The sequence below is a fragment of the Suillus subaureus genome, assembly GCF_016647635.1.
Source record: "Suillus subaureus strain MN1 chromosome Unknown BJ212scaffold_22, whole genome shotgun sequence".
In the NCBI taxonomy this organism is placed as follows: domain Eukaryota; kingdom Fungi; phylum Basidiomycota; class Agaricomycetes; order Boletales; family Suillaceae; genus Suillus; species Suillus subaureus.
The window spans coordinates 51,602-79,135 of record NW_024538578.1 but is presented as its reverse complement, the minus strand read 5'-3'; the positions used below and the strand labels follow the sequence as shown (position 1 = coordinate 79,135).

The 27,534-nt window shown below is 47.9% G+C and overlaps 9 protein-coding genes across 9 annotated transcripts; 6 read left to right on the top strand and 3 right to left on the bottom strand.

The window, feature by feature from the left end:
- The first annotated feature begins 319 nt into the window (after nt 1-319).
- BJ212DRAFT_1364045 (uncharacterized protein) lies at nt 320-7,103 on the top strand. Its single transcript, XM_041336010.1, has 28 exons — nt 320-676; nt 740-806; nt 862-980; nt 1,036-1,108; nt 1,158-1,202; nt 1,260-1,310; nt 1,360-1,397; nt 1,452-1,743; nt 1,798-2,135; nt 2,188-2,282; nt 2,338-2,362; nt 2,415-2,503; nt 2,556-2,572; nt 2,629-3,709; nt 3,760-3,980; nt 4,035-4,264; nt 4,318-4,510; nt 4,564-4,876; nt 4,925-5,172; nt 5,220-5,595; nt 5,643-5,758; nt 5,807-5,857; nt 5,917-6,093; nt 6,146-6,304; nt 6,354-6,392; nt 6,443-6,631; nt 6,688-6,724; nt 6,774-7,103. The coding sequence occupies exons 1-28, from the start codon at nt 662-664 to the stop codon at nt 6,925-6,927; spliced, it is 4,848 nt and encodes a 1,615-aa protein (XP_041191489.1). The 5' UTR covers nt 320-661; the 3' UTR covers nt 6,928-7,103.
- BJ212DRAFT_1364038 (peptidase M76 family-domain-containing protein) lies at nt 7,104-8,410 on the top strand. Its single transcript, XM_041336009.1, has 5 exons — nt 7,104-7,305; nt 7,376-7,632; nt 7,704-7,787; nt 7,866-7,994; nt 8,079-8,410. The coding sequence occupies exons 1-5, from the start codon at nt 7,125-7,127 to the stop codon at nt 8,085-8,087; spliced, it is 660 nt and encodes a 219-aa protein (XP_041191488.1). The 5' UTR covers nt 7,104-7,124; the 3' UTR covers nt 8,088-8,410.
- A 283-nt stretch (nt 8,411-8,693) lies between these two features.
- BJ212DRAFT_1238963 (uncharacterized protein) lies at nt 8,694-9,052 on the top strand (the record flags this gene model as incomplete). The annotated part of the gene is made up of 2 exons (XM_041329567.1): nt 8,694-8,905; nt 8,971-9,052. Coding segments are annotated over 2 exons (294 nt in total), but the record flags the coding sequence as incomplete, so codon positions are not given.
- Nucleotides 9,053-9,773: 721 nt separating this feature from the next.
- Nucleotides 9,774-10,685, bottom strand: BJ212DRAFT_1364033 (ubiquitin-carboxy extension protein fusion). The gene is made up of 4 exons (XM_041336008.1): nt 10,538-10,685; nt 10,378-10,488; nt 10,174-10,326; nt 9,774-10,111 (listed from the first exon to the last, which is right to left on the bottom strand). The coding sequence occupies exons 1-4, from the start codon at nt 10,639-10,641 to the stop codon at nt 10,093-10,095; spliced, it is 387 nt and encodes a 128-aa protein (XP_041191486.1). The 5' UTR covers nt 10,642-10,685; the 3' UTR covers nt 9,774-10,092.
- Nucleotides 10,686-11,336: 651 nt separating this feature from the next.
- On the top strand, nt 11,337-13,699 carry BJ212DRAFT_1364025 (uncharacterized protein). Its single transcript, XM_041336007.1, has 10 exons — nt 11,337-11,622; nt 11,672-11,718; nt 11,774-11,929; nt 11,985-12,287; nt 12,345-12,383; nt 12,436-12,508; nt 12,557-12,562; nt 12,613-12,674; nt 12,725-12,825; nt 12,871-13,699. Exons 1-10 carry the CDS (start codon nt 11,569-11,571, stop codon nt 13,464-13,466), a joined length of 1,437 nt encoding a protein of 478 aa, XP_041191485.1. The 5' UTR covers nt 11,337-11,568; the 3' UTR covers nt 13,467-13,699.
- A 440-nt stretch (nt 13,700-14,139) lies between these two features.
- Nucleotides 14,140-15,018, bottom strand: BJ212DRAFT_1300744 (uncharacterized protein; the record flags this gene model as incomplete). Its single annotated transcript, XM_041333029.1, has 6 exons — nt 14,140-14,190; nt 14,229-14,412; nt 14,473-14,502; nt 14,653-14,738; nt 14,797-14,892; nt 14,953-15,018. 6 exons carry the CDS (start codon nt 15,016-15,018, stop codon nt 14,140-14,142), a joined length of 513 nt encoding a protein of 170 aa, XP_041191484.1.
- A 3,569-nt stretch (nt 15,019-18,587) lies between these two features.
- Nucleotides 18,588-19,776, top strand: BJ212DRAFT_1482205 (uncharacterized protein; the record flags this gene model as incomplete). Its single annotated transcript, XM_041340380.1, has 9 exons — nt 18,588-18,633; nt 18,677-18,733; nt 18,795-18,827; nt 18,880-18,956; nt 19,009-19,063; nt 19,116-19,211; nt 19,279-19,389; nt 19,448-19,577; nt 19,638-19,776. The coding sequence occupies 9 exons, from the start codon at nt 18,588-18,590 to the stop codon at nt 19,774-19,776; spliced, it is 744 nt and encodes a 247-aa protein (XP_041191483.1).
- Nucleotides 19,777-20,787: 1,011 nt separating this feature from the next.
- On the bottom strand, nt 20,788-22,889 carry BJ212DRAFT_1447672 (cytochrome P450; the record flags this gene model as incomplete). The annotated part of the gene is made up of 12 exons (XM_041338432.1): nt 20,788-20,959; nt 21,097-21,219; nt 21,274-21,320; nt 21,371-21,405; nt 21,459-21,545; nt 21,619-21,703; nt 21,758-21,883; nt 21,935-22,048; nt 22,218-22,365; nt 22,416-22,552; nt 22,610-22,706; nt 22,765-22,889. The coding sequence occupies 12 exons, from the start codon at nt 22,887-22,889 to the stop codon at nt 20,788-20,790; spliced, it is 1,296 nt and encodes a 431-aa protein (XP_041191482.1).
- Nucleotides 22,890-25,026: 2,137 nt separating this feature from the next.
- BJ212DRAFT_1447671 (cytochrome P450) lies at nt 25,027-27,283 on the top strand (the record flags this gene model as incomplete). Its single annotated transcript, XM_041338431.1, has 14 exons — nt 25,027-25,070; nt 25,243-25,265; nt 25,302-25,387; nt 25,463-25,578; nt 25,628-25,753; nt 25,802-26,054; nt 26,105-26,230; nt 26,284-26,386; nt 26,441-26,527; nt 26,571-26,614; nt 26,665-26,711; nt 26,766-26,888; nt 26,938-26,967; nt 27,022-27,283. The coding sequence occupies 14 exons, from the start codon at nt 25,027-25,029 to the stop codon at nt 27,281-27,283; spliced, it is 1,470 nt and encodes a 489-aa protein (XP_041191481.1).
- Nucleotides 27,284-27,534: the final 251 nt, after the last annotated feature.

Genomic DNA, 27,534 nt, shown 5'->3' with positions numbered 1-27,534 from the left:
TTCTAGAAGAGAACTCGAAGAAGTCAGTGCAATGCCGCACGCACGCCGCGACCCATTCAAACGGTTCTAGCCTTGTTGACAGTCTGTGGCGGAGCATTCTCAGGTTAGACTTTCGGGATGGGCACTCAGTACTCAGTACTCAGTACTCAGTACTCAGTACTCAGTACTCAGTACTCAGTGGCAGCTGCCAGCTGGGGTTTTCATCAAAACTTTGTAATCCAGCATGAGGCGATGCAATGTGGCAGTGCCAGTCCCCCGTGTACCACTGGGTCCTGGGTCTCGACCAGAGCTTGAAAGCCTTGACTCTATAATCGCTGCGTACAAGACCCGCGAGGCCCGGGCAAGAGTTTACTTATTCTCAACAATCCGGGATTTGGTGAACTTCAAACTCGCTTTCCGGTTAACATATTGCCATGGATCTCATATCCTGCGACACTGCCACCAAACTTGGCTGTAGAACGCACAGCAATTCAATAATAACACAAGAATAAGCGCTCGGGGATCATATTAAGTTGTGGGTCCCTTTGTATGGCATAGCTACGCGTGTTGAGCGTGAGGCCAACTGCAGTGTTACGATCCACGCAACTTTATTTATCCTGTCGCTTTAGAGCCTCACATACTGACTATCGTATTTCGACGAACATCTCAGGACTGTCTTGCAATGTGTGAGCCCGAGGTGAGCTAGTTCTATTGGCACCCAAGAATCGTACTCTTTCGGGGCTTACCTTTCGGTTTGAAGGCAGTGGAAGTCAACCAGCGGAACCTTGTTGATAAAGTCCTCGCCCGTTACCCAGAGGAGTTCACAGGTACGTTTGGAACTACGTCAGGTCAGCCTGGAAAGAACGACTGATTGCCATGAAGTGTTCCGAGAACTGTTGCAGAATGCGGACGACGCTGGTGCCGAAAATTTCGATATTGTATTTGAGAGTCTACACAGATGTGCGAGTAATGGGACGACACAAGGTCTCAACTCAGCTAAGGTATGTGATCAGGCAAGTTGCTGGCTACGAAGCACTCACGTTTTCGTCCAACAAGGTCTTCAAATGGCTTGTCAAGAATGACGGTGCCCAATTTCAACCCGATGACTGGAAGCGCCTGACGAAAATTGGTTTGTGAAGATTTTGAGCAGCTTGCTGGGTGCTGAACCTTTTATCTAGCCGAAGGCAATCCGGATGAACGAAAGATCGGTGCATTTGGAGTCGGTACGATTCATGCATTCCTCGTTCATCCTGAGACCTGAGGGCAATTTCGTGGTACAGGTTTCTTTAGTGTGTTCAGTGTCACCGACAAGCCCATTGTCAAATCGAATGGTGCGCGATCCTTCAATGAAGCCTATCTGTCGCTAATTGGATGCTGCAGGAAAGATGGTATCCATTTATTATGGCGCTCGAGACCAGGCACGTTGTTGCTTTGACTCGCGTCTCAGTTCATCGCTTCTGACGTGCATGTAGCTCTTTGTGAAGAAAGAACAACTCAATTGTGACTGCGACGGGTGGACTGTGATCGAGATGGAGTTGAAGCAGGAATCGACTACCCCGCGGGTCTTTGAACTCGCGCGATTTCTAGTAACCTCCGTGACGTTCCTGGCTCATATCCAGCGTGTTAGGATCTTTCTGGACAACACTGAGTTGTCTTGTTTGACAAAAACTCGGAATAAGGCTAGTCAGTCAATACCCATTTTGGAACATATGAACAGAAAAAGTCGGGATGGAACCATGATCATTGATTCTGTTGAACTGATCAGTCAGTATATCTTGCGCCTTTACAAGTCCACAAAGTTTCTAATGTTCTTGGCAGCCCAGGAGGTCAACGTTACATTCTTTGACGATGCACTCGTTGGAGGTCCAAAGATGCTCGTCGCACGTGCGGAACCTGAAGAAGGTGGAAATCCGACAAAATCCAAGAGTTTCTTCTCGACGGAGAAAATGTCAAAATTGAATGGAAGAATGGCAGCTCCAAAACTTGCAGCAGTTGCTTCTGAAGCCCTTAGCCTCAAATCCGGCACCCAATTCTCAGCGAAATGTTCTATTTACTCTGCGAAAGTTACCGTTTCACCGAAATCGAGTTTGGAGAAAGGTTTGGAATCTGCAATGAAGAAAAAGCTTCCCAAAGATTTCCTATTTGAAATGGTTTTCGTAAGCAAATACCTTATAAATTTCGACGCAGTCCTATATCCTCTGTCCACAGTTCAGTAAGGACGAGCACGATAAGCAGTCGCAAGGTGAAGTCGGTAACGCAAGCGTCTTCCGTGGTCCTCAAGGACTTTGTCCGCGATTGGAAGCGTATGTCAAAACGTTCTTTCGGAGCGTCTTTTCTTCTAACGTTCCGCTCTGACAGAGAACACCCTGCTCGGATCTTCATCGTTTGTACTTCGTAATGTTGGATTATTTCATGTTATCTCATGTGTATGACAGGGGCAAAGTACGGCTCAAACGACAGGCATGGCTTGCCACATGTCTGGCCGTTTTATTCCAACTGTGGAACGAGGCTCGATTGATCTTGCGTGAGTACTGCGCGACCCTATGTGAGGACATATCTGATGATTTATCTTGTAGCAATGGTCATGTCTTGAGTAAGTGATGAATTGATACTAGACTATGGTTTGTCCATTAACGCTTTGCTATGCAGAATGGAATGAGGAGCTTCTTTACGTTGGAGGCTTTTTGGCGAGGGTGGCTTATGAATCCGAGATGAACAAAGTAAAGGATCTGTGGCCGACGTTGCAGAAACAAGATGCGGAACAACTGGCATCGTGTACGCAACTGGCACTGTATACGATGAAGTCTTTCGTCTTTCATCCCTCCACGCCCGACCCGAAGGTGTCCCAAATTATCAAGGATGCATTCTACGCTTGCTCGACAACAGATAAATTCCCGTTCATATCTGATCAAGGGATTCGGTACACGAAGGACATCCGTTTGTACCATCATCACTTCGCTCAGTTCATGCGCACCCCGGTATTCCCAGTGGAACTGCGTCCCATATCAACATCCATGGCGCTTCCCGAGCATCTCCGGATCGGACCGTACACATTCAAAGATGTCGTGAAAGAACTAGATTCGCGCTGGCTGAGTGAGTCGGAGATGGCTGCTTGCTTGCGTTGGTGGGGCACTTCATTTGGGAGCCAGGGTCCGTTAGACGAACAGCATAGAAAATGGCGGAACGAACTACTCAAAGCAGGCAGAACACACTCTGGGGGGAAGGAAGTTAGACTCAGCTCCATCAGCAAATTTATCGATGGACGAATGCTGAGTGTTCGCCGTTCCGATGACCCTTTGCCAGACGACACCATACCCCCAGTACTTATCCAAAGCCTGACTTCTTGTATTCCGGAGGCTTTTGGATGGCAAGAGATGTCAATCATACACTGGCTTCGACACCTCAGTAACAGTCCGCCAGATGCAGCACATGATATCACGCGAACGCACAGTTTTGCGACACACGTCCTCAACGTCCTCAGTACCATTTGGACTTCGCTAGATGACAATAGTCGTTTCGAAGTTCGGGAGATTTTGGAGGTTATGACTTGCATACCCACGACAACCGCACCTTACATGATGCGACCTCAGGAGGCGTATTTCCCTGAAGCCGATGTTTTTCGCGACCTTCCCGTCGTTCGACAAGACCTCCTCTTTGATTTCCGCACAGAGCAGGTATTGCAATATCTGGGGGTGCAGAAACAGTGCGACATCGACACATTCATAGTCAAGTTAGTCACTAGGAATATGACCTTACCGTGTTTGCTAATATATCTCACAGGGCGATGAGCGGTGATAGATGGAATGCCGTGGACCTGGCGAGGTATCTTATCACATCTGCTCCGAGTCAGGAACACGTGACTCGCGTCATGGAAATGAAAATATTTCCTTGCGATGGTGAAAGGCGTCATATCAGCGAGCTCTTCGCATCCACAGAAATCAACCGGGCACTCAAACTGCCTGTAATCAATTGCGAATACTGGGATTCGAACACCCAAGAAGGTGCGTCATGAACTGGCTTGGCGTTACATTACCCACTGACCAAACATCACAAAGGACTATTCCTCATTAGAAAAGGGTTGCACGAATACCCTACAATAGAACAACTCATCCCTATCGCATCTTCCAAGGACGACCATGCCGCTAGACGTGCTGCATTCGCGTTTCTTTGCGGACCATTTTATGAAACATTCCTTGAAAAGCAATTCGATCCGTCAAAGTTCTCTACGTACCCCTTCATCCCCGGTGTCAGAGACGGGAGAGCTTGTCAAATCCCTCATGGCGAGGTTCGTTCGTGTATGAACGCTGGATATATATGGCTGATACCACGATTGAAAAGGTGTTCTCGGACCCAAACTGGAAAGTATTTGGCTTTGGTCACCTGACCGACCAGTTCAACAAGAAGAACATTACAAAGTTGAAGATTCGAGATCGCCCTACCGCTGAAAAGCTATTTCAGGTTCTTGAATCGACCCCGCCGAAAGACCCGGAAACTGCAGAGAGGTGGTTCAGGTTTCTTGCTGAGAAAGGAGGCAAGTAGTCCCATGACGCTGGCGCTTTCTGTGTATGCTGACACAATGTGCAGTTTTCTCAGCAGGGGAATTCGAAAGAATCGCAGACCTCAAAATTGTTCCCGTGGAGGTATCTTCCGATCAGCCACGACGCAGTAAAATATCTTACGAGGCAGTGTCGCCTCGCGAGTGCTTCCTGAAGTCGGAATCATACCCCGAGGACCACTTCTACCAGCAGCTGTTCAAGTTTGTCGACTTTGGGCGTAGTGCCAATGCTTTTTTGAAAGCCTGTGGTGTCAAGGAACGCCCTGAATGCATCGATGTTCTCAAAGTTCTCCTGAGATGTCCAAAAACGTTCCTTAAACTGGCTGGGGACGATCATGAGAGGTGCGTATCAGCACCGGAAACTTGACTCGTGATACTTACTTGATTTAGATACTTGACTGAGCTGCGTCTGATCGCGGTCGGTCACAAGTCTCTTCCTCGAAGGATCCACGAAGAAATGCGCACTGCCTCGATTTTCTTAGGATATCGACGGGGGAAAAGCCGCGACGGGTTCAGCCATGAAGCAGACGTGTTTGAACTTTGCAAGGCCGATGAAGTATTGGTCGCCGACGACATGGAAAGTCGTCGCACCTTTGGCGACTGCATTTTCATCGCTCCCCAGGAGGAGCTATTAGAAAGTAAGTGCTTGTATTCTTCCTGGTACAATATGACATATCGCAAGCAGAGTTTTACTCTGAAATGAAAGTCAAGTCGCTGAGCTCTTGCATCAAATATACTGTGGAACCGGACAGAGAGTTGCTGAGCGCACAGAGTGCTCGCGACCTTCGAAAGTCTATTATCGACAAGATTCCTATTTTCCTCCACGAGTTCGACGAACCACGCTTTAGAGAAAGGATGCGCCTGTTACGGTGGCATGACGAGAATCAATTCTTCGTGCGAGCTTGTCGAAGGCTTGATGTCACGAAGCGATTGGACTTCCCAAATGCGACTATTGGACCTCAGGGACAGAAAGCGCACCCCACCGAACTCTCTGCTGAGACCCAAATCAAGGATGGTGTGAATGTGCTGTGGATTAAGGAACCGAAGGCTGACAGTTATGAGTATGTGGTGCTCTGTATCGCTTGAGATGCGTGCTCATTCGTTTTAGTATCGCGGCAGCTCTGTGTCGTCTGCTGTTCTCTACGTATAAAAAGAACGATGTCCTGTCTCTTATGACTATCTTGGATACAGACATTAACGTCCTCAAGCGCCGTGGTTACGATGGTGAGGTTGCCACTGTCATCTAGGAAGTGGTGCTGATCGCATGTTTAGTCGATAGAATTCTCTCGGAATATCGCGAGAACCTTGAAAAGGCCGAACATGGTAAGTTTACTATCAATATCAATAGTTTTCATGCCAGGAGAGATGCTCAATGAAAGTAGGAGAAAATCCTTCCAATGGGGTGCCACCCGGACCTGTCCAAGCTCCTTCCCAAGATGCACCACCAGGGGATGAACCAACCTGTGACAAACCAGAGCCTGTCGTCAGCAAATTTACGAAGTTTTTGCATAGGCTTCGCAAAGATCCCAAGTTGGGCGAGATCAAGCTTAGTGAGATAGGTGTGCTAAGTCTATTTTTCGTGTTGAAGATTGGCGCTTAATCGATGTGCAGAAAACTCCATCGAGAAAGTGAAGAATATCATGAAGGAAGAGGGCGGCAATAACGACCTGCACATTAGCAATCGGGAGCAGGTCGGTGGAGGGAAGAAGCAGAAAAACGTCGCATACTGCGATGAGAAGAAGGTTGCAAAGACGGATCTCGAAGAATGTGGTACGTTGTCCAACTTAGAGTCTGGCAGCCTATGATTAAATCGACGAAGAGGATCAACACGTCGGGCAGGTCAAAGTCTGGAAGCGAAGTGAGTTGAATGCTTCCCGTTTCTAGCTGCTAGACTGACGTTTGTTTCAGAGGGGACAATCTTGGGTGTTCCCCCAAAGGAACGCGAAGCCTTTGGGAATATCATTAGTGACCTCGCAAAAGTCTTTTCAATTAATCAGACACGGTGTCATGTATTCTTTCACGGCGAGGACTCGAATCTGATGGGTTTCAACCGCAATGATCAGATATTTTTCGGTCTGGAACACTATATGCAGAACCGTACGTGATCTGCATGATCGATTCTTCCGTCACCAAGGCTAATGCCTACTACCTAGACAAAGATGCTCCTGCTGGAAAGGCTTATGTTGACTGGCAAGCACTCACGGAATCCTGTCCTTTAGTATTTACTAATCTTCCGCAGGTATTATATCATGGCGCACGAGATGGCACATGTGCATACTCCATACCATGACGAGCATCACGAGCTGTTGTTTCAAGCGCTGGCGACGAGATACTTGACTGAGCTCCATAATTTGCCAGCCGTTCGAGAGTTGTTCAAGTGCACTTCTTATTGATAACATTACTGCAGTACTGTCTTTCTAGCGGGTATTCCGGAGGATAATTTATTGGACCATAGTACCTATGAGTGCTCAATTATCGTTTTCTGCTGTTGGATTTTACTGTAATGTTACCGCCTGACGCGTGCTCCTCCGTGGGAACTTATCATGAATGGTATTACCAACTCGCGCTTTGCACCAGCATATTTGCACTCATGGATCCGGCCTCTTCTGAACCACCTGTTGATCCATCAGAGTCTCGATCATTTCAAAGATGGCTTCACAAAGCTGCCCAAGTATCAGGTATTGGGCTTACCGCAGACGAACGAGACCGTGACCGGGTTGAAGTACAGCATCGCCGCTGCGAGCAATGGAAGACCGAACTCCTGAATTACAGTCCGTCTCGTTGTTTCTGCGTGGCCTGATCCGTACTCATTACAACGCCACGCACTCGTTCCTTTCATAGGTCCTTCAGTTGTTTTCATGTTAAAGCATCTTAAGTTGTCCGGGTGCCTGGTACCGTCCTCAAACATCGTGTGTGCCCCATGCGATCTCACGCGTTCCGGAGGCTTCCATCCTGCTGGTGCGATTATCCTTTGTCAGGGCCATTTCGGAGACAAGAAGCACATGGAGGATACCCTCACACACGAGCTGGTACACATGTATGATCACTGCAAGTTCAATGTTGACTGGAAAAACTTGAGACATCATGCATGCAGTGAAGTGAGTGATCAGTGTGCCATGTTCCGTTGCGAGTTTTTATTGACGTATGCCGCGGCGCCCATTTATCGAAGATCCGTGCTAACAGTTTAAGTGGTGACTGCCGGTATATGCGTGAATTGGGAAGGGGATTTGTGTCGTTTTCGAAGCAACATCAGGTATATCGATGATTTGTCTCATGCTGTGCAGTCCTATATCTATCTCGATCAGTCTAAATGTTTACTGACTTGGAATAGGCCTGCGTGAGACGGCGTGCTATACTTTCCGTCCGCGCGAATCCCATGTGTCCGGACGAGGCAGCAGCAGAGCGTGCGGTGAATGAGGTTTGGGAGAGTTGCTTTGGCGATACGCGACCGTTTGACGAGGTGAGTTGTACCCGCTATGTCGTCCCTCGACAGGACGGTGCCGTACATTTTTTGACATCGGTGTTCACTATGTTTCACACGTAGATCTATTAGTAGGTGAAAAGGGAATAGATGGCCGTGATCTATTCTTAAGCGCAGGTGAAAGGCTGTTACGATTGCAGCCTGAATGGAAATCACACCGCCATCTGGTTAGACTCGTAATTTCACCAAGGCTTTTTTTTCCAGTGAGCCGCGGCAGAGGAGTTGAGGACTTCGAATGGATAGTGTCTACTATTACTGACTAGAATCCATAGTTGGGCATACCTAGGGAATAAAAAACGCGGGAATGACGAGGCAAGGATGAGAAAGGAAGTGAATCCAGCGTGTTTGTGAATCGTTGGCATCGCACGCTTTGAATCAGACTGGCGTGCCGCGTGGGAAGACGCCTTATGGTTTAGTTCTGGCATAAAAGCCGATAGACTTGCTCAAACTTTTCTTCAACTCTCCTGCAGTTCTCTACTTCCGGCTTCTCTCCGTAGCCCTCGCTTGTCTTATTCGCTTGCCTTCCTCTACGTCCTTGCCTAGTTTATTTCTCATACCCCCTTCACGACTTCAACATGTTTGCTAGAATCGCGTAAGTCTCTTGTCCACTATTGCAGTCGATGAGTAGGTTTCCGATGTGTTGTTAACCACCTCCTCAGTGCTCTTGCTACCTTGGCTATCCCTCTCGTGTCTGCACTGACGCTAAACACACCAACGAGTGCTTCGGTTGGTGACTTGTTCAACGTCTCTTGGGATGCGACCACTTCCGACGCCAGTTCGTTCAATATTTACATGGTGAACACCATCTTCCACAACACATTTGCCATCGCAAACAACGTGCAAACTTCGGCGGGTGGCGTGACTATTGTACTGCCCCAGGCCCCCCTTGGGTAAGCACGCTGCATAGATCTCTGCTGAATGAACGAATAAGAGCGGCTGACCTTGCGGTGTACAGTGACGGTTACACCCTCGAGGCCACCGACATCAGCAACATCAACACGGTTTACGCAACGAGTGGTGACTTTTCTGTTACCGCAACGACGACGACTTCCACAACGTCGATGTCGTCCACGTCCAAATCCACGGGCACGTGAGTTAATGCTTACCTATCACTGAAATGATAATCTGAAACCCCTTCTAGGAGCACGAGCACCGGCAGTGCGGTGTCTGCTACGTCTCCTTCAGCCACCGCTTCTGGTACCACATCTAGCTCGTCCGGAACCACTTCACCTTCGCCCATCAACAGTGGTGCTATGTCACTCAAGATCGGCATGGGCCCCGTTGCCGTCGTTCTACTTTCTGCAGCAGCTGGCGCAGCTATCATGTTCTAATCTCGCCTCCCTAAACCAAAAAAATCGTCTTAGCATGCCTGAGGATGACATTTTATTTCATTTTCAGCTTTGGGATTTCACATGTTTTACATACCCTGGCTTTAGTTTTTGGTCATTGAGAACGCTACGTTATTTTGTAGTTGCAGTTGCACTTGGACATATTTTCTCGTTATTTTCGTGGACAAACAGACAGATGGGACATTACGAATGCATGGTTTACTGAGTTTGTGAGGGCGAGAGGTGCATCAATGATGTTGGGTGGGTCATTTGACACCGACTTGTCCGCTTCTTTGCATGTACATACCACGGTTGTCATACGAAGGTGTTTTTAATGATGTTTTACCACAGTTTTTAAACGATCTGGTACGCTGGGTGGGGCCTGTTACGGTGATTATGGCGGATCTTATTGAGCTGCCACAACGGGCGCCATGCAAGTTGTTGTTTGTGGTAATGGGTTTATTGCGCGCCTCCGAAACGTTGTCAGGGGAGTGTCTTGCGCATCGGGTATCCTCAAGTTCGCCTACTGACATATCTGATGGAAAACGGGGACCTGTCATGATGCTGAGTCGTTCTTAAAACAAATAATCGTGTCAATGATTATCAACAATGCGCACAAAATGCGGAGAAATCACACAGAAAGCTCCACAAAACGACATGGAATGATCATGTGTTGCATATGCGAGCGAAAGAGTGAATACACATGGATGTCCCATAATAGTCCTCAAAGCACGCCCAAAGCGAGTCGACTACTTCAACTTCTTCTTGCTGTTTGCGGCGATGTCAAATTAGTTTTCACGTGAGAGAATGTAAAGGAATGAAAGACGCACGGGCGGAGTTGTGACGAGTGTCCACATCCGCGCTTACGGCAGTTAGTTGCGCGCGGGGGCAGACGTGCGTAGCATTTTCGGCAGATTTGCTTGTCACAGTTGTATTTGGCTGCGAGAACCTTTAGTGAGGGCTCGATGATTCCGCCACGGAGACTATGGATAGGTGAACATGATGCTCGATGTCAGAATAAACGCGCGACGCACCGAAGGACAAGGTGGAGGGTAGACTCCTTCTGGATGTTGTAGTCGCTGAGTGTGCGACCATCTTCGAGCTGCTTTCCAGCAAAGATGAGACGCTGTTGGTCGGGGGGAATACTGATCACGATATTAATCTCTGTAGTACCAAATATATTATAAATCGTACCCCTCCTTATCCTGAATTTTTGCCTTGACGTTGTCGATGGTGTCAGAAGACTCCACCTCAAGGGTGATAGTCTTCCCTGTGAGGGTCTTGACGAAGATCTGCATCTTCAGATGGCGAGGTTGTGTGTCTTGCGGTTGCGGATGAGCTCACCGTGTAGCGTGCCAGACCGTGGGGAAATTCACCAAGACCTGTATAGTTTCAATGGGTGGCTGAGTTCAGGGCAGGTTTAAGCGTGATAGTACTTTCGGGTGTTTCCGGAGCTTTCTTGTCTGCTTCAAGCTGCAGCGACAAGGTAAGTGCTCGTCGATGTTTTATGTTGGTCCTTTTACGATGAAACAACTTCGTAAACTCAGCTCACTTCGATGCCTGCTAGCAGGTTCTGAGAAGAACGCGATCTACTTTCTGATATTTTCATTCTGTGTTGACACAATACTGACTTGTTCTGCAGGACTTTTTGACTCCTTGGGCCCTTGTTGTGTGCGCGGACACTTGCAATTGGTGAGTTGTCATGTTCTCGACATGTTTATTAGGATAGAAAATCTTTCGACGCGACGTGCTTGCACGCTGGACGTTGATCCTTTACGGGATCCCATTCAAGTCTCTGATCCCCGTATCTATTTCTTCTTATTAACCGTTGCTAACTTCTTTTCTTCCAGCACTTCTGTAGGCTCCTCTTGCTTCGAATTCGTGTACATGAATGCAACGACGTGTCTTGTTGCCCATACATTTTAAATTTATCTACGTGCTATTTAAATAATAGAAATTACAAATAAATGCAGACTGTTACGGAAAGTGCCGTTACGCCCCCTTCTCCCCAAAACGCTTTTCATACCAAATGGATGTATGCAAATTGATGCCGTAAACACGACTTCTCGTCCAAATGAGCAACATTCAGTCTATCATGTAAACCGAGTTTTGTTCCGCAGCGTGTCCCGCTTAAGTTCTGCTTTTTGCCTTGCGGAACGTTACTCATAGCGCTACCGAACTTGTTTGTGCACTGACCGATCCAAGGTCGTCTGATCTTAAACTCTATGGCAGATTTTCGCCTCGTCAATCCAGAAGGTTGGGAATACGATCTCCAGTCTGTGCGTTATGCCAGTGCTTTCGCCAAACAGGTTGCTCATAATCCAATAGGTATACTCTGCTTACATAGGCCACTTCCAGTTGCACAATGTCCCGTGGTGCGTCTGCCCCTCTACTTCCGCGTGCATAGGACGTGTTTTTCAAGCTGCACAGGTACGACCGGACATGGGGACAATTCTTCGAGACGTTTGAGCAATTTCTGGGATTTTCATGGCCTGTCATTACTGTTACAGACTCATGGACTGGCCGTGCGCACATTGTCACCCGACTGACGACCGTCGGCGCGTTCATCAAGATGATCAAGACTCGGTGCGTCCTATCCCTCTCTCACTTACTGACCCACACATGAAGAAGGAACCCTCAGTTTCGGCGAAACACTTCCAACGCCTGACAACATGCTCAAAGTCGCGCACTTCGAGACGTCCCAGCGACATCTACGGAACGTTGCAGACTGGGCAACATACAAGAAACTATACACGACGCTACCAGCAGTAGCGCTTGCAGCGTTTAAAACTCGGGTACGCGCTGGCGAGCCGAAGGCTGTCCGAGAATTGTGGGCCAAGCGCGACAAGACATTTTTAGCTATCGACTTTGAGTGGAGCGAAAGGAATCCAGCGACGTTTTTGGAATGGGGTTATGCGGCTGTTCGATGCGGGCATCTTGAGGCGTATGTTGTTTTTGTTTTTTCCGTTGGGTACGGGTAATTGATGGATCTGATTTGCAGCGTTGGCGCTTGGCCTCCGATGCCCGAGTCGAATTATCGGTGGGTTGTGGATTGGCGGGCGTGACGGCCTGGCTGATGTGCATGTACGCAGGAAGGGCCATTATATCATTGGTGATTACGTGGACAAAATCGTCAACAAGCATTGTCCAACGTACCCTTGGCAGGTACGCCTATTCGGACCACCTCCCGTGCTAAACTGACATATGGAGTAGTATGCTGTACGTCTTTCTTTTGGCCCTTTATTCCCTTCTTATAGAGTACCTCGTAGTGGGGCGACAGTCAAATAATACCAAAAACAAAGTTACCTCAGATTGTACAGTCTGTGATTAGGTAGGATAATCCTGTGCATGCAGCTCCGGTGTCACTAATGTCATCTACAGCAGTCTAGTAAGCCCAGACGCAGAAACCACTGCCAACAGTCTCGTCCTCGTAGGACACGGCGTCAGCTCTGACATTCAGCGCCTTGAAGAGACTAAAATCAGTACGTCCCCACCCCACACATGCATTCCAACTAACGCACCCCCAGAAATCCCACACAATGTCCTCATAATCGACACCGCCTCCTTCGAACGTGCGCTCTTCAACGCCGGCGAGCGAGGAACGATGCACGATCCCAAGACAGGCAAACTCCGCGCCCAAGGCTCTACACTCTCCCTCGGCGGGCTCTTACACTCCCTAGGGATCGACCCCCCATGTGCGCTGCATAACGCAGGGAACGACGCGTTTATGTGTTTGCTTGCGTTGCAGAAGATTATGGAGCCTGGGACGGCTACGCCTATGCCTGATCCCGATGCAAGGAGGAAGCCGAAGTCAGCGTGTTTGGCTATGGGGGCGTCGATGCCGGTGGCGTTTATGGGGCATTTGACAGTGGAGGATGGGGGACGGTCGATGTCTGGTTATTTTAAGTCGCCTGGTGGGTTGGGATCACCGAGGATAAGGGAGCGGGAGCGTGGGCTGGTGGATGGTGGGATGGATGAGATGGGGATGGTGCGTAGGGTTTCGAAGTATAGGAGCGCCTCTCCGCCTGGGACGGGCGGGAGCTGGAAGGATGACAAGGACACGGACAGGGAGAAGGAGGGGTGGGTCAGGTCCGCCAAGGGGCTGCGGTCGGTGACGAAGTGATACTGATTGGTTAATATTGGTTGGACACTTGAGCTTGAGACCTTGTCTCCTAATTTCTTTCGAGTATGATGTCCCCTTTGTTTCGTTTCGTTCCTCATAGGATTCTTTCGCTACTCGTCTGCATACCTTACATGCACGTACAGTAAAACAGTAATTCTTGTCTCGGACTTGGACTTATAGGAGTCTATTGTGTATGCAGTCATGATACGTATAAACACTGCTGCCGTTCGAGAGTCTGAGGAGCAAATTGTTACAGTCTTGTGAGGTTGTTTTTCATCGCTGATCAAAATTTTCGGCCGCGGGGCCCCGATATACATGCCTCCTCTCCGACCAAGATGTCTCCACCGCTTCATAGTGCGATGGAATGATAACTAGAGTTGGGCACTCGCTTCATATATTTATTCCGCCGCTCGGCGATCAACGTTAACCTCCAGCACACATATCCAACGCCAGTGCGTAAAACAATAGCTCCGAGATGACCCCTTTTTTTTCTTTTCTTTCTTGATCAAGCCTTCTGCTGGTCGTATCGCATCAAGGTGATATCTAATGGAGAGGTTTGAGAGCCGAACCCGCGCCCCAGGTTGCCAAGTTGTGGGGCAATTTTCTCGTCGAGCCCAGCGACACTCCGGCGTCCGCCGTCAATGCTTTTTTACGCTTCTATTTAGATTCTGTTTCAGCGGATGCCTTGGACCCCTTTTAAAATGGGGCCCATGCCACCCGGGATCTTGATATAATGACTGATAGTACTGAAGGATGAGTTACTTGTGTCCAATTCTCCTCGACTAGTCCCGGAATCATCATCTCGAATTCGGTGGTGCACGGCCGGTATGTAAACGGCAGGAGGGCTTTCTCCACATTCATGGATCCCATGTCACCCAACGGCTTTGTAGGATCTAGAGTGAGCTGGAAGACCCAAGGTATCAAGACCGCGCTTATGAACGCCGATCTGTACAGATAGAAGTGAGCTCGGAAGGTTTTGTGCGTAGAAATTTGAAGGTGCCTTTACCTGTCCGCGACATATTGCCCAGGGCATTTACTGCAAGGAATGTCATTCAAAGAATGAATAGTTGAAAGACCGTGCTTACCGCCGACCAAAACCGTAGAGACGATTATATAAAGTGTCTCTCAGGCGACCATGGCCATCAATTCAGCGTTGAGGCTTGAAGGCTTCAGGCTCAGGAAAGACTTCTGGATCCCGACAGATGGACCTAAGGCAGTGCGAGGACGGTCAGCTAGAGTTCCACCCTGATTCTCCATAATATCCATGACGGCCTGCAACAGAATGGACCAGGTGAGCTTGGATATGTCAACTCGGCGTCGAGAGACTGACTCTGTAATGGCCAATAATCACAACTTTTTCGAGTCCTGACCCAAGAGTGATCAGAGCACCGTACTCGTGAATCCAATCCGCTATAGGAAGAAATGGCTTAATCAACGAAGGACATCGTGAGCACTAGCAGAAAATGTGTTGCATGGAAAACTTTACTTGCGAGGGGGCAGGAAATGCCCCCAAGGCCTCAAAGTGAAAGGATAAGGTGGGAGAGAAGGCCATTCTTCGATTGAGGAAGAACAATCACCCCTATTACTAATAGTAATATTACGCCAAGACAAATCACGGCACCGACGATGAGCCGCGCATTGTCCGAGATGGATAGGTCAGGCAGTCGTAATATGGCTGATGGGAGGAGCGTGAGGAAGGATTGGAGAGAACTCATCGTAAGTAGCTTCTCAGCTCGAGGGTTAGTAAGGCAATGTCAGCTATCTGAGGGGCAGACCAACTTTATGTAAATCCAGTTGACCAACATGCTTCAAATTCATATTCTGGTCCATCACTGCCACGTGGTTTCCACAGACCGTTAGTCCTTCGTATACATGGAACCGGAGTATCACCGAGCAATATTTCTGCTGGCAAAGAATCACCGCCTCAGCAATTTGGCTCGATGACCTTTCTCTGGTTTAGGAAGGTAAAACACTCCTACCATGCCAAGTGCGGCACCAGGAAACGATGTCAAGAATGTACAGGTTGGACAGCTGTAATACAGCTGACGGGAGGAGCCCAAAGGATTGGACGTAACTCATCATATGTCACTGCTGGCCTGCGGTAGTTCGCTCGCACCTGGTAACACTTGACCATTAAGAGAAGTCAATGGAGAGCACGTGTACAACCTCTTTGGCCAGCATACTAGTTCAAATTTCTCTTTCTGTCTCGCCGGTTTCATGCCCGGTGGAACTCCGTGACTCGTATGGTAATTGGAGGGGTTGTTGAAGTGCAATTCCTGTCGAAGAATCGGCAGAAATGGCGGAAATGGCGGCATAACCTATTCTGGATTCCGATCCAACAGGTGGTGGGTGTTTTGTCGTCCCTTCCAGCAGCACAGCTTGGACCATGACTGGAGAATGAGTTGGCAAGTCCATGGGTGGCTCACATGATGTCTTGGTAAGGGACAATATATCACTACCAGTTACAATCTGGATGGAGATCCTGCCGTGTTACGGTCTTGTCGTAGTGTGACCTATGTAAGATAAATGAATTTCATGTGTTAAAATATTGCTGGACGAACCGGAAGAGAAACCTAACATTTCACGTGTGTCTGCATCTGCAAATTCCGGGTTGCAGTCCTTGTACCCGGGGTGAGCTACAATTCTGCAACAACTCGGCACACTCGAGCTGCTACACTTTGCTGTGTGCTGAATGCGATACAAATGGGATAGAATAATAATTTATAAATAGCTACCACCAGCTACAGGGAACCATTTGTGATATATCTATGATTCACTGTTGTGTTCAGGGGAAGCCTGAAGTTGCAAGTTACATTCACTACGGTGCCCGTCATCTACGCGCCTCGCTGGGCCCTGCACATTAGTACAGTTGCGGAAGCCAATGAGAACATAACTCGCACCTGAGTTTCGACCGACGGAGTTTGTATGCACGGGCGCATACTTAGCGCTAGGCAAATCGAATAATATGATTCTGTGAATCAAAGATCACGAGCACCAAATGAGTACGTAGTACCCCTAGTACTAGTAACTAGTAGTAGCTTGGATCATTTCAACCAGGTTGAGTCCAACGTTCTGTTGTGGAGAGGAATTTGAAAGATAAAGTGGAGCGTGTTTCGGATTTCAGCCTATCACTGCCTGTAGGTACTGGGAGCTCGGACAAGAAGACTGAACATGTTGAACGACGACTTGGCGTGAGAAAGAGAAGAGAAAAAGGTGGGCAGAGTCGGGGACTGGCGGCTCGCCGCCGCTACGGTACAGAATAGCAAGCGGTGCATGGGCCGCCGGGTTGATAGTCGATGTAATATTAATGTTGTGGAGGCAGTGACAGATATTTGGATGGTCACCATATAGCAGGTCGAGACTAAGTACTATTTAAAGTTCATCCAACCAACATCTAATTATATCTTCTGACTTTTATAACTATCTATCTATATAGCAGTCTATTGACCACAACCACCTAACTGTATCTGACAGAACAGAGTTTGGTCGTACCATCTCTGGCACCGGAGGTACAACTTCTATCAAGTTAACATTCGTCTTTCCTCGACAAGCCACCTGTGAAAGCGGTCAGCAGATATACGAAAGTTGTTGTGATGCTCGACTATACATTACTTTGAATAACTTTCTCATCCGTTCACAGGTTCTCTCATGTTATAACCTCAATCGACAGTGTGAGGAAATATCAGACTTTATCGTCGGAACTTCATGTTTGGTTTTTCCGGGCCTGTGCAACCTGGCCAGCCCTGTGACCACATCGACTTTCTAGTAACCAGCAAAACACACCATCACGATCAAGCCAAGGTTGTAACTCGAAAACTGTTCACAACATCTTGATGGGTGCCTAGTTTGTTCTTAAGATATAAGAAGGTGCATGATGTGTGCAAAAACCCCGTTTTTTATCGAACAAACGCAGAGATGGAGTATTCGGCAGACAATATCACAGTGGCAACGAATCTGCAGCTATTGGCGGTGCGTCAAATTCTTAATACGAGGGCAAGCTAACATACTTGTGCCACCAGTACCTGTACAGTGCGTACTGTCTTAACCGCTGCCTCCTCGTTCTCACTTTTTTTTATTTTTATTTTTAATTCCAATTTCTGTCCATTGGGGTAAAATACCCTATGTCGGACAGTACTAACTAGTCTAAAGGGCCCCTGCCCTATCTACATATCTGAATTCGCGAATGCCCCGATGTGAGGCCTTGCCCCCATCGGTCCGCCGTTCCTGCCGGCCGTTTTAGACGCGCAATTCAATCGAAGATGAGTTGACTGCTCTCTCCGTTACGTGTTGTTGTTCGTTCTGTCGTGGGTTTTTGTGTTCTGAAGCGCGTACTCGGCTGTCCCGGGGGACAGACTTGTACATGAAGCTATGAAAGAAGTGCGTTAGTGATGCGGGTTGGTGGTGTTGATGAGTAGGACGGGTGGCGTTGGAGGTGGTAATGTGTCTGTCTTCGGGGTGAGGGAGTCTCCGTCTTCTTCTTTTCTGTATCTCTTTTCTCCTCGTGACGTTCATACATTCCTCTTTGAATTTCCTCTGCCGGGTGTCCTAATTCCAATCCCATCTCTCGTCTTATCTTCTTATGGCTTGCTGTGGGCCGAGCCTGCGTCTTCATGTGGAGGCGAGTTTAAATATTGAATATATGAATAAATGTTGAGTCGGGTCGTGGGTCGTGTCGTGATAGGCGTGCGGGGTCATCTATTTTGATATTATACTTGTTCTTGTTCTGCTTGGCTAGTGTCATCAGCGGTCGGGTTGAGAGGGGAGATTCACGTCACCAAATGTGGGTTTCAGTCTTCCGGTCTCGTTCTCACTTGACAGCTCAGTGTCAATGGCGACGTTCTGGGTAGGCTAGTCCTAGTCTATTCCCGGCTGCCGTTCAACCTGTTTATCCAGACCTATGATTATGCTTGTTCAGTTGACGAAGAGGTAATGCACTTGTTCTCTGATACGCCTCGGTTTGGATATTGATAATACCTGTTCAAAGTGGAAATTCCTCCATCAGTCGCGCTGGACCAAAGTAAAGGTCTTTATATCGTTACACGATACATACCCTTTTTGTTTATCGCCATGAACCTCTGTGGTGCGTTCAACTCTAGCATAATCCCCTGACAATGAATCGACATGTACTTCAGTGAATTTCACAACGAACAGCTCGGAGAGCCCCAATGTATGTGAGCTTGCAGCGGACTTATCGGCTGATGAATGACCAGTGACACTTACTACACAACTTCGCCAGAAATGCGGGATACTGTTCAGTATTATTTCAGGTATGTGTACAATACATGCTGTATGCGCGTCCTTGCCGAGCGCTGCTCTTTCCTCTCACAGGTATCTTCCAGGTGTCAATCAGCTGCTCTGAAGGTATATCTCCTTCCCTCGCGACATATACATGCTCCTGATCCAATTTATCCAGCCTTTTTTGTGCTCAGAACGTATGCACTCTGGAACAATAATAAAATCATACTTGTAGCCATGCTGTCCACCCTTCTTGTGAGTCCCATGCCCTGACCACACCCAATTTCATGATTGATGAATCATGTAGGCTGTTGCCCTAGCTTCCATCGGCAGTCGTTTTACAAATATTGCCTCCTCACATAGTTTGTGACCTCATCTTAGTATTATTCGCACTTATTTACTCCACTTTTACAGTTACGACTAGCGCGATCCTAGGCATCCCAGGCTGCTATTGGAGCTCACCTGGTGTCCAATTCTTGTCGTTTGTTCTCTTGTTTATGTTTCAACTAGGTATGTCACCGGGAACTGGCAGCGCAATTGCAGAAGTGCGCTCGCCGCTGACTGGCGCTCTCCCCAGTACTGGCCTCCCTCACACTTGTGCGTGTAATACAGAGCTGGCGGACAGCCAGGAGCCATCTGTATGCCGTCCTGGTGAAACACAACATGTTTTACTACGCATGCGGTCTGTGTGAGTCAGGACTTGTATATGTTTCTGAGCTCATCAGTGATGATTATTGGTCCAAAAGTTTTCTCGGGCATGAACGCCATCGTGCCAAAACTGTTTTCCGATGTGCGTAAACCTCCCAATGCTCTTCAATATGACCGAGTTGTTGATTCTCTGCACACGCAGTCTGCATACTATGCCATCTTCGAAGAGTACGCACCTCCAACATCTGTTGCGAATTCCTACTGACAACACTCCAAATATACATGCAGTTTTCAGGTCTTTATCCTTGCGATCCTGGCTACACGCATGCATCTTCATCTCTGGCATATCGACCGGGACGTGCACGGCTCCGACGCCCTCATATATGTGTCGATGTCCGACATGTCACCTGCAGACCTTACAGTGTGATTTCTCAGCGGCTGCATCGTTCTATCAATAGAAGCTCTGTCCTAAGCTCACCATGGACTCCTGTCCTCTGCATCGTGAGTTCAACGCTCACTTTGGACTCCACGTTTTTTACTCTCGAATTATCATAATTTTGTATGTATTTATTAGAGTTGATACAGCGTCTTGTTCCATTTCATCGATCCTTAGTGTAACCCAAACATACACTGGTGAGTTGAGTCCGCTTGTTTAATATTGGCTGTGGAGTAGTTGTCGCAATGAGATTCAGGGATATTTCAGGCATGCATCAAAGTGTCAGGCTGAGCGGACGAAAGCCCCTTTAATCTCTGCAATTATGAGTCTGACTATGAAGAATTCAAGACCTCCACCTTCCGATTGCAATATTTTGGACGCACGGCAACATGGAAGTGCTCGTATTATATCTTTGCAAGTCAGATAGATGGGCCGTCGTACGTCATGGCGGTATAACTATCTTAATACACATCAGCCGCCCACTGAATCTTGATATCATGACTAGATCTAGAGTTCGTGAGCCTGGGTAGCTCACAAAAAAGGTTATCATGATGACACGAATTCCGTCTCATGCTTATAAGACATTTCGCCTTGCAACTCATATAATTACAGCTTCAACTGCACACTAGGGCTGGGGTTTTATTCTACATCGTCGTCAGCATCTTCCACCTAACCATCACACTTGTATGTTACGCTGAACGAGTCTCTTCTCCCTATCGCAGCTGTGTGCTCGATATATTTGTCGAACATTTTGGGCAGGGTGTCTTCCAGTTGAGCGTTCGCCAATCTACATGGAGTGAACTACACGGTGAAACCTAATAACGACAAAGCATAATCGACAGCTATCATACACAGTCCCCAATGGAAACAAATTACAATGTGAGTTATTGCAAGCACGTACTTAGTGGCATGGTTCCAATATTGAGTGATTCATCCTGAACAGGTTCCTCGTTCTTTCTCTAGTGGTGATCAATCTCATCCACTGGCACGACCTCATGAGTATTATTCATCATGCGCACTAAGCTCTGCTTCCGGAATCCTCAACTCGAATTTAATAGAGCACGGCCGATGTGTTTTCTCCGAATTCATGAACCCCATATCATCTAACGGCTGTGTAGGATCCAGGGTGAGCCGGAAGGCCCAAAGAATCAAGACCGTGCCTATGAATACCGATCTGCACCAATTGAAGTGAGCCTGGAAGAATTGCCATATACGTAGAAATATAGCTCGACCTGTTTGCGACATGTTGACCGGGGCACACACTACAAGGAATTTCAGGCAACGAACGAGCAGTTGGAAGATGGCGCTCACCGCCGACCAAACCCGTAGATAAAATTGGTTAAATCGTCTCTCAGGAGACCTTGATCATTTATCCAGCGCTGAGGCTTGAACGCGTCAGGCTCGGGAAAGACTTCTGGATCTCGACAGATGGCCCTAAGGCAGTGGCAATCAAGTTTTCATGCTGAGATCCAGAAGCTCGATACTTACCAAGTGTTGCCGTACACTGTAGTCCCAGCTGCAATATAGTAACTTTCCTGAAGCCAGATCATCAGTCGCGCAAGTAAGTTGTTCGTAGATCACTTGCCCAAATCACGTCTTTGGTTGTTCGGTGAGGAACTCCTGCAGTGTAGTCGTCGAAAAGTGTGGGTACAAGCCACGAGGACAATACTTACCATTAGGGGCAACAGGTCTCCATCTCAAAGCCTCAGAGATGAAGGCACGCAGACAAGTAAGGGATTGTTGGTCGGCAAAAGTCGGCGCTTGAGTGCAGAGATAATTGATTTCTACAAAACTACAATAGGAAATCAAACTACCTTTGTGCCTTCCAATGACCGCAGTCGAGCTCAGCTTGAACTTTACCTTGTTCCTCGGGGAAACACGTGGCTGCCAGGAGCACTGCGCACAAGGCCAAGGTAGTCTGAGCCTTGTTTTCAGCAACGTATTTGTCTTCGGACACAACAAAACACCTCACCGTATCGGAACCAGCTCCAAAAAAGGCAGCACTGAGAAAAGCCGTCTCGACTTCTGTCAAACCATGGTGATCGCTATTTTCTAGCATATATCTTGTGAACGAAGGACCGATGTCCACATTGCTTCGCTGCAGAATGGCTTGAATACTTTATGTGAAGATTGGTGAGGCAATACATACCATTTGCTCTTTTACTCGGTTCAGCTGACCAGTGTGGAGCCGCTTGCTTCTCTCAAACCCCCGCTTCAATTCTCGGCCATACCAAGGAATGTATTTGAGCCATGGGATCGAGTCCTACCAGATAGTAGGCATCAGGGCGCAGGATTTTACTGACCAACTTCATGAGTTGGTACATCTCCCCAACTAGGGATCAGGTCGCGGAAGTGGGCGTAGTAGTCCCATATGCAACTTTCATCATTGTCGTCGAAGAGAAACTTGAAAAAAATACCTGTGAGCAGTGTACGGTCATGACAGAAAGTGCATACGTTATCACATGGTTCTGGAAGTTGTGTGGATCACCAAGAATGTCAAGGACCAGGTTCTTCGCACGTGACATCAGCAGAGGCTGATAGGCTTCGGCTGCTTTAGGTTGGAGGTGCGTATGAAGTGCTCTGCGACACGTTGAAAAACTAATTTAGGAGACGTGTTGCAGTCTGCGAACCTACGCTTTTGGCGAAACTTCTCCCCAAAGGGTGTGAGCGTAAGACCCTGTCCACCGCTAAACATCTCTCCAGCAGCAATCTTGCGAGGACGGTCAGCTAGCGCTGCGCCCTGATTCTCCATGATATCCATGGCTGCCTGCAACAAACATGATTAAATGAGCTTGGAAATGACAACCTGGCGTTGAGGACTGACTTTGTAACGGCCGATAACCACGAAATTTTCTAGTCCTGACCGAAGAGTGATCAGAGGACCGTACTCGTTAATCCAACCCGCTATGGCAATAAATGACCTAATCAGCAACAGAGACCATGAGCTTTAAAGACTTCGTGTTCAGTGCGAAATTTTACTTGCGATGCGGCAGAAAGTGTCCCCTCAGTCTCCAAGTGGAAGGGGATGGTGGGAGAGGAAGGCCATTCATCGATTGAGAAAGGTAAGCCTGAACAAATACTCCTATTGCACCAAGACAAGTCATAGCGCCGGCAATGAGCCACGTGTTGTCGGGAATGGACAGGTGAGGCAATTGTAACATGGCTGATAGGAAGAGCACAAGGAATGGTCAGAGAAAACTCAGCGTAAGCGCATTCAAGTTATAACTGGTTCTCAAATCCTCGACGTGACAGTTGACCGACGTACTTCAAATTCTGAAAACTATACCATTACTGCCACGTCTCAGCGGCCCGTGGTGTTGGAGTGCTTGACTTAAGCAAGGTAAAACCCGAGAAATTACTCATGCCAAGACAAGCCGCAGCACCGAGGAACGTGGTGGCACCAACAATGAGCAGCATGTTATCAGAAACGCGTAGGTCAGGCAGCTATAAGATGACTGATGCGGCCATATCGATGAAGCAGTGACGGGAAAGGACAATTGCCAGATCCGTTCCGGGCCATTTGACAAGCACAATTCAAATTTTTCGTCTACAGCTCGTCTTGATCAAGGGTAGAAGCATTTTAAAGAGCAATTCTGCTGGAACTTGAACGTTGCAGCATAAATGGTGAAACGATCATCGACAGACAGCAGTGAGCACAGGTTGTGACACGACATTGACGCGACGCATGTGACGTGTCACAAATCCACGTCTAATGTCATGTCAATTGACCTCACCCTGACAAGCTAAATCTGAGCTATGCCCAGCATGCAGACATAATATGGAGAGCTGCGAAGAAATATCTAGCACGTGAGTTTGATAGATCTCACACTTGCAAAGATCCTGGCCCGTGCGCCATAGATAAGCGTGCACTTGTCGCAAATGTTCTCATCCATTTTTCGCCTTGCTCCCCCATCTCCATCGGCGCAGGTTTTACCCCACTTCATCGTATATTTGAGCTAGACTCATTGCAATCTCGAGACTAACTTTCAGCTGCACACTCCACTCTGGGTGTTTTTTCCTCTCCGCGTTTAGCTTTTTTATGATTTGAGTCCAAGTTTCAAAACTGCGCTCAGCCTAGCCCGTTGATCCAGACCACATGAAGCTTTCGCAGTGACCTCAAAAGTCGGAATAAAGGTCAACTACAAGATTAGGACCCTACGTTTTGTTCGAAATCGATGTGGTTCAAAATTCTTGTAAGTACCAGGCTTCTCTTCGACCACTTTCCTGAACATACTTCAGTGAGTCACAAGCGCTCCACATTTCCTCAGTCCAACCGTCTCACCACAAGATTAATCTTTAGACATCAATCTCGTTGAAGTGGTCGGTCTAGTATCACGTGCATAGCAATACTCATCTGCAAAGACATACTGCAGCATTGTACTACGCTTCCCTCATTGGGCTTGTCTGCGGCGTTTTTCCAGCAATGTATTCACAGGTCAATCTATCACCTCCTTCGACCATAGTCACCACACATCTCCTATCTTTTTTGCATTAAACCTGATCCTGCGAAGACGTAGTCTTCATATGAGCCGCATATGGACCTGCCCACTCATCCCCCATCATGATCCCAGCTGTGCTGCTGGAAGGGACGACAAAGTACCCATCACCTGCTGAATCAGAATCTAGAATATGACATACTGCCATTTCCGCTACTCCTGCTGGTTCTTCTAGAAGAATTGCACTCTAAAAATGTCTCTAATTACCATTCGAGTCACGGAGTTCCATTGGGCATGAAACCGGCGAGACAAAACGAGAAATTTGAACTAGCATGCTGGCTAAAGAGGTTGTACACGTGCTCTCCATCGGCTTCTTTTAATGGCCAAGTGCTACTAGGTGCGAGCGAACTATCGCAGGCCAGCATGACATACAACGAGTTACATCCAATCCTTTGGGCTCCTCCCGTTAGCTGTATTACAGCTGCCCAACCTGTGCATTTCTGACATTATTTCTCGGTGCCGCACCTTGTCTTGGTATGGCAGGCGTGTTTTTACCTTCCTAAACCAGAGAAAGGTCATCGAGCCAAATTGCTGAGGCGGTGATTCTTTGCCAGCAGAAATGTTGCTCGGTGATACTCCGGTTCCATGTATACGAAGGACTAACGGTCTGTGGAAACCACGTGGCAGTGATGGACCAGAATATGAATTTTGAAGCATGTTGGTCAACTGAATTTACATAAAGTTGGTCTGTACCTCAGATAGTTGACATTACCTTACTAACCCTCGAGTTGAGAAGCTACTTACGATGAGTTCCCTCCAACCCTTCCTTGCGCTTCTCCCATCAGCCATGTTACAACTAACTGACCTGTCTATTTCGGACAATGCGCGGCTCATTGTCGGTGCCGTGACTTGTCTTGGCGTGATAGGTGTAATTGTTCTTCCTCAATCGAAGAACGGCCCCCCTCTCCCACCTTCTCCTTTCACTTTGAGGCCTTGGGGGCATTTCTTGCCGCTTCGCAAGTAAAGTTTTGCATGCAACACGTTGTCTATTAGTACTCACGGTGTCTTTCGCTGATTAAGTCATTTCGGGTTGGATTAACGAGTACGGTCCTCTGATTACTCTTCGGTCAGGACTCAGAAAAGTTGTGATTATTGGCCGTTACAAAGTCAGTGTCTCGGCGCCGAGTTATCATCACCAAAGCTCACCATTCTGCTGCAGGCCGCCATGGATATCAGTGGAGAATCAGGGCGGAACTCTTGCTGACCGTCCTCGCATGATCGCTACTGGAGAATTATTTGGCGGCGGACTGAGTATCGCCTATACGCCGTTTGGGGACAGGTTCCGTCGGATGTGTAGGTTAGCAATCCACGATATGTCTACTAATTCACTTTTCAACTTCTTACAGAGCCCTTCATACGCATTTCCAGCCTAAAGCAGCTGGGGCTTATCAGCCCCTGCAGACGTCAAACGTGAAGAATCTGATTTTCAACATCCTTGATGATCCATACAACTTTCAGAACCATGTAACGAGGTATGCGCTTGTGCTTACGACCGTACACTGCTGACAGGTATTTTGAAGTTATGCTGCGACAGTAATTACGAAAGTTACCTATGGGAACACTGCGCCCACGTCTGCGACTGATCCCCAAGTCATTGAGATGCGCAAACTCAGGAAGTTGATTGACGGAGCCCTGCGCGCTGATGCTTTCTACCTTGTGGACTCGATCCCGTGGCTCAAATACATTCCCTGGTATGGCCGAGAATTGAAACAGGGGTTTGAGAGGAGCAAGCGACTTAACACAGGTCAGCTGAACCGAGTAAAAGAACAAATGGTATGCTTCGCCTTAACGATCTTCACACAAAATGTCTAAGTCATTCACAGCAAAGCGATGTGGACATCGGCCCTTCGTTCACGAGATATATGCTAGAAAATGGCGATCACCATGGCTTGACAGAGGACGAGACTGCATTTCTCGGTGGTTCCTTGTTTAGAGCTGGATCCAATACAGTGAGGTGTTTCTGTTGTCCAAAGACAAGCATGTAGCTGAAATTAGGGCTCAGACTACCTCAGTAATATGCACGGTGCTCATGGCAGCCGCATGTTTCCTTGACGAGCAAGTTAAAGTTCAAGCTGAGCTCGATGCAGTTATCGGAAACCATCAAGGTAGCTCGATTTCTTATTACAGTTCTGTAGAATTCAGCGATTTCTGCACTCAAGCGCCGACATTCACCGACCAACAGTCCCTAACTCGTCTGCATGCCTTCATCTCTGAGGCTGTGAGATGGAGACCGGTTGCTCCTAATGGTTAGTATAATCCTTGTGGTTTTGTACATACAGTTTCTGACAGTCACTGCAGGATTTCCTCACCGAACAACCAAAGACGTGATTTGGGCAAGTAATCTTTGAACAGCTTACATGTGTGACTGATTATCTGGCACCAGGACAACCATTGTATTCCAGCCGGGACCACGATATTCGGTAACCATTGGTAAGCATCGAGTATCGAGTCTAAACACGAAAGACCTAACGATCACTGCCTTAGGTCCATCTGTCGGGATCCAGAAGTCTATCCCGAGCCTGACGCATTCAAGCCTCAGCGCTGGATAAACGACCAAGGTTCACTGAGAGACGATTTAGCCAATTTTCTCTACGGATTTGGTCGGCGGTAAGCACCGTTTCCCGACTACTCGTTCGTTGCGTGAAATTCCTTCCAGCGTGAGCCCCGGTCAACATGTCGCGAACAGGTAAACCTATCATTCTACGGACATGGTCTTTCGGGTTCACTTCGATTGATACAGAACGGTGTTCATAAGCGTGGTCCTGATTCTTTGGGCCTTCCAGCTCACTCTGGATCCTACACAGCCGCTGGATGACATGGGATTCATGAATTCAGAGAAAGCCCACCGGCCGTTTACATACCAGCCATGCACCATCGAGTTCAAGGCGAGGATTCCGGAAACTGAGCTCAGGCGGATGATGCAGATTTATCCCGAGGTCGTGAGAGCGAATGGGATCGATCAGCAAGGGAACGAAATACCACTATCCGAAGCATGCCTTTAGGACTATTACCCGCAGTAAATCACATTGTAAGTTGTTACGGTTGCGGATTGTGTATTATAGCTGTCGACTGTTATCAAGATTCTCTGCGCAGTTCTGTTATTGTTACTATGCCAAACCATCACTCAGTTCATTTCAAGCAAATCGGTGAGCACTCGACCGCACGATTGCAAGTCAGCAGTAACATACATGATGAGTTACCTCCAATCCTTCTTTGGGCTCTCGTACGGACGCAGTACAACCTATTCGCACCC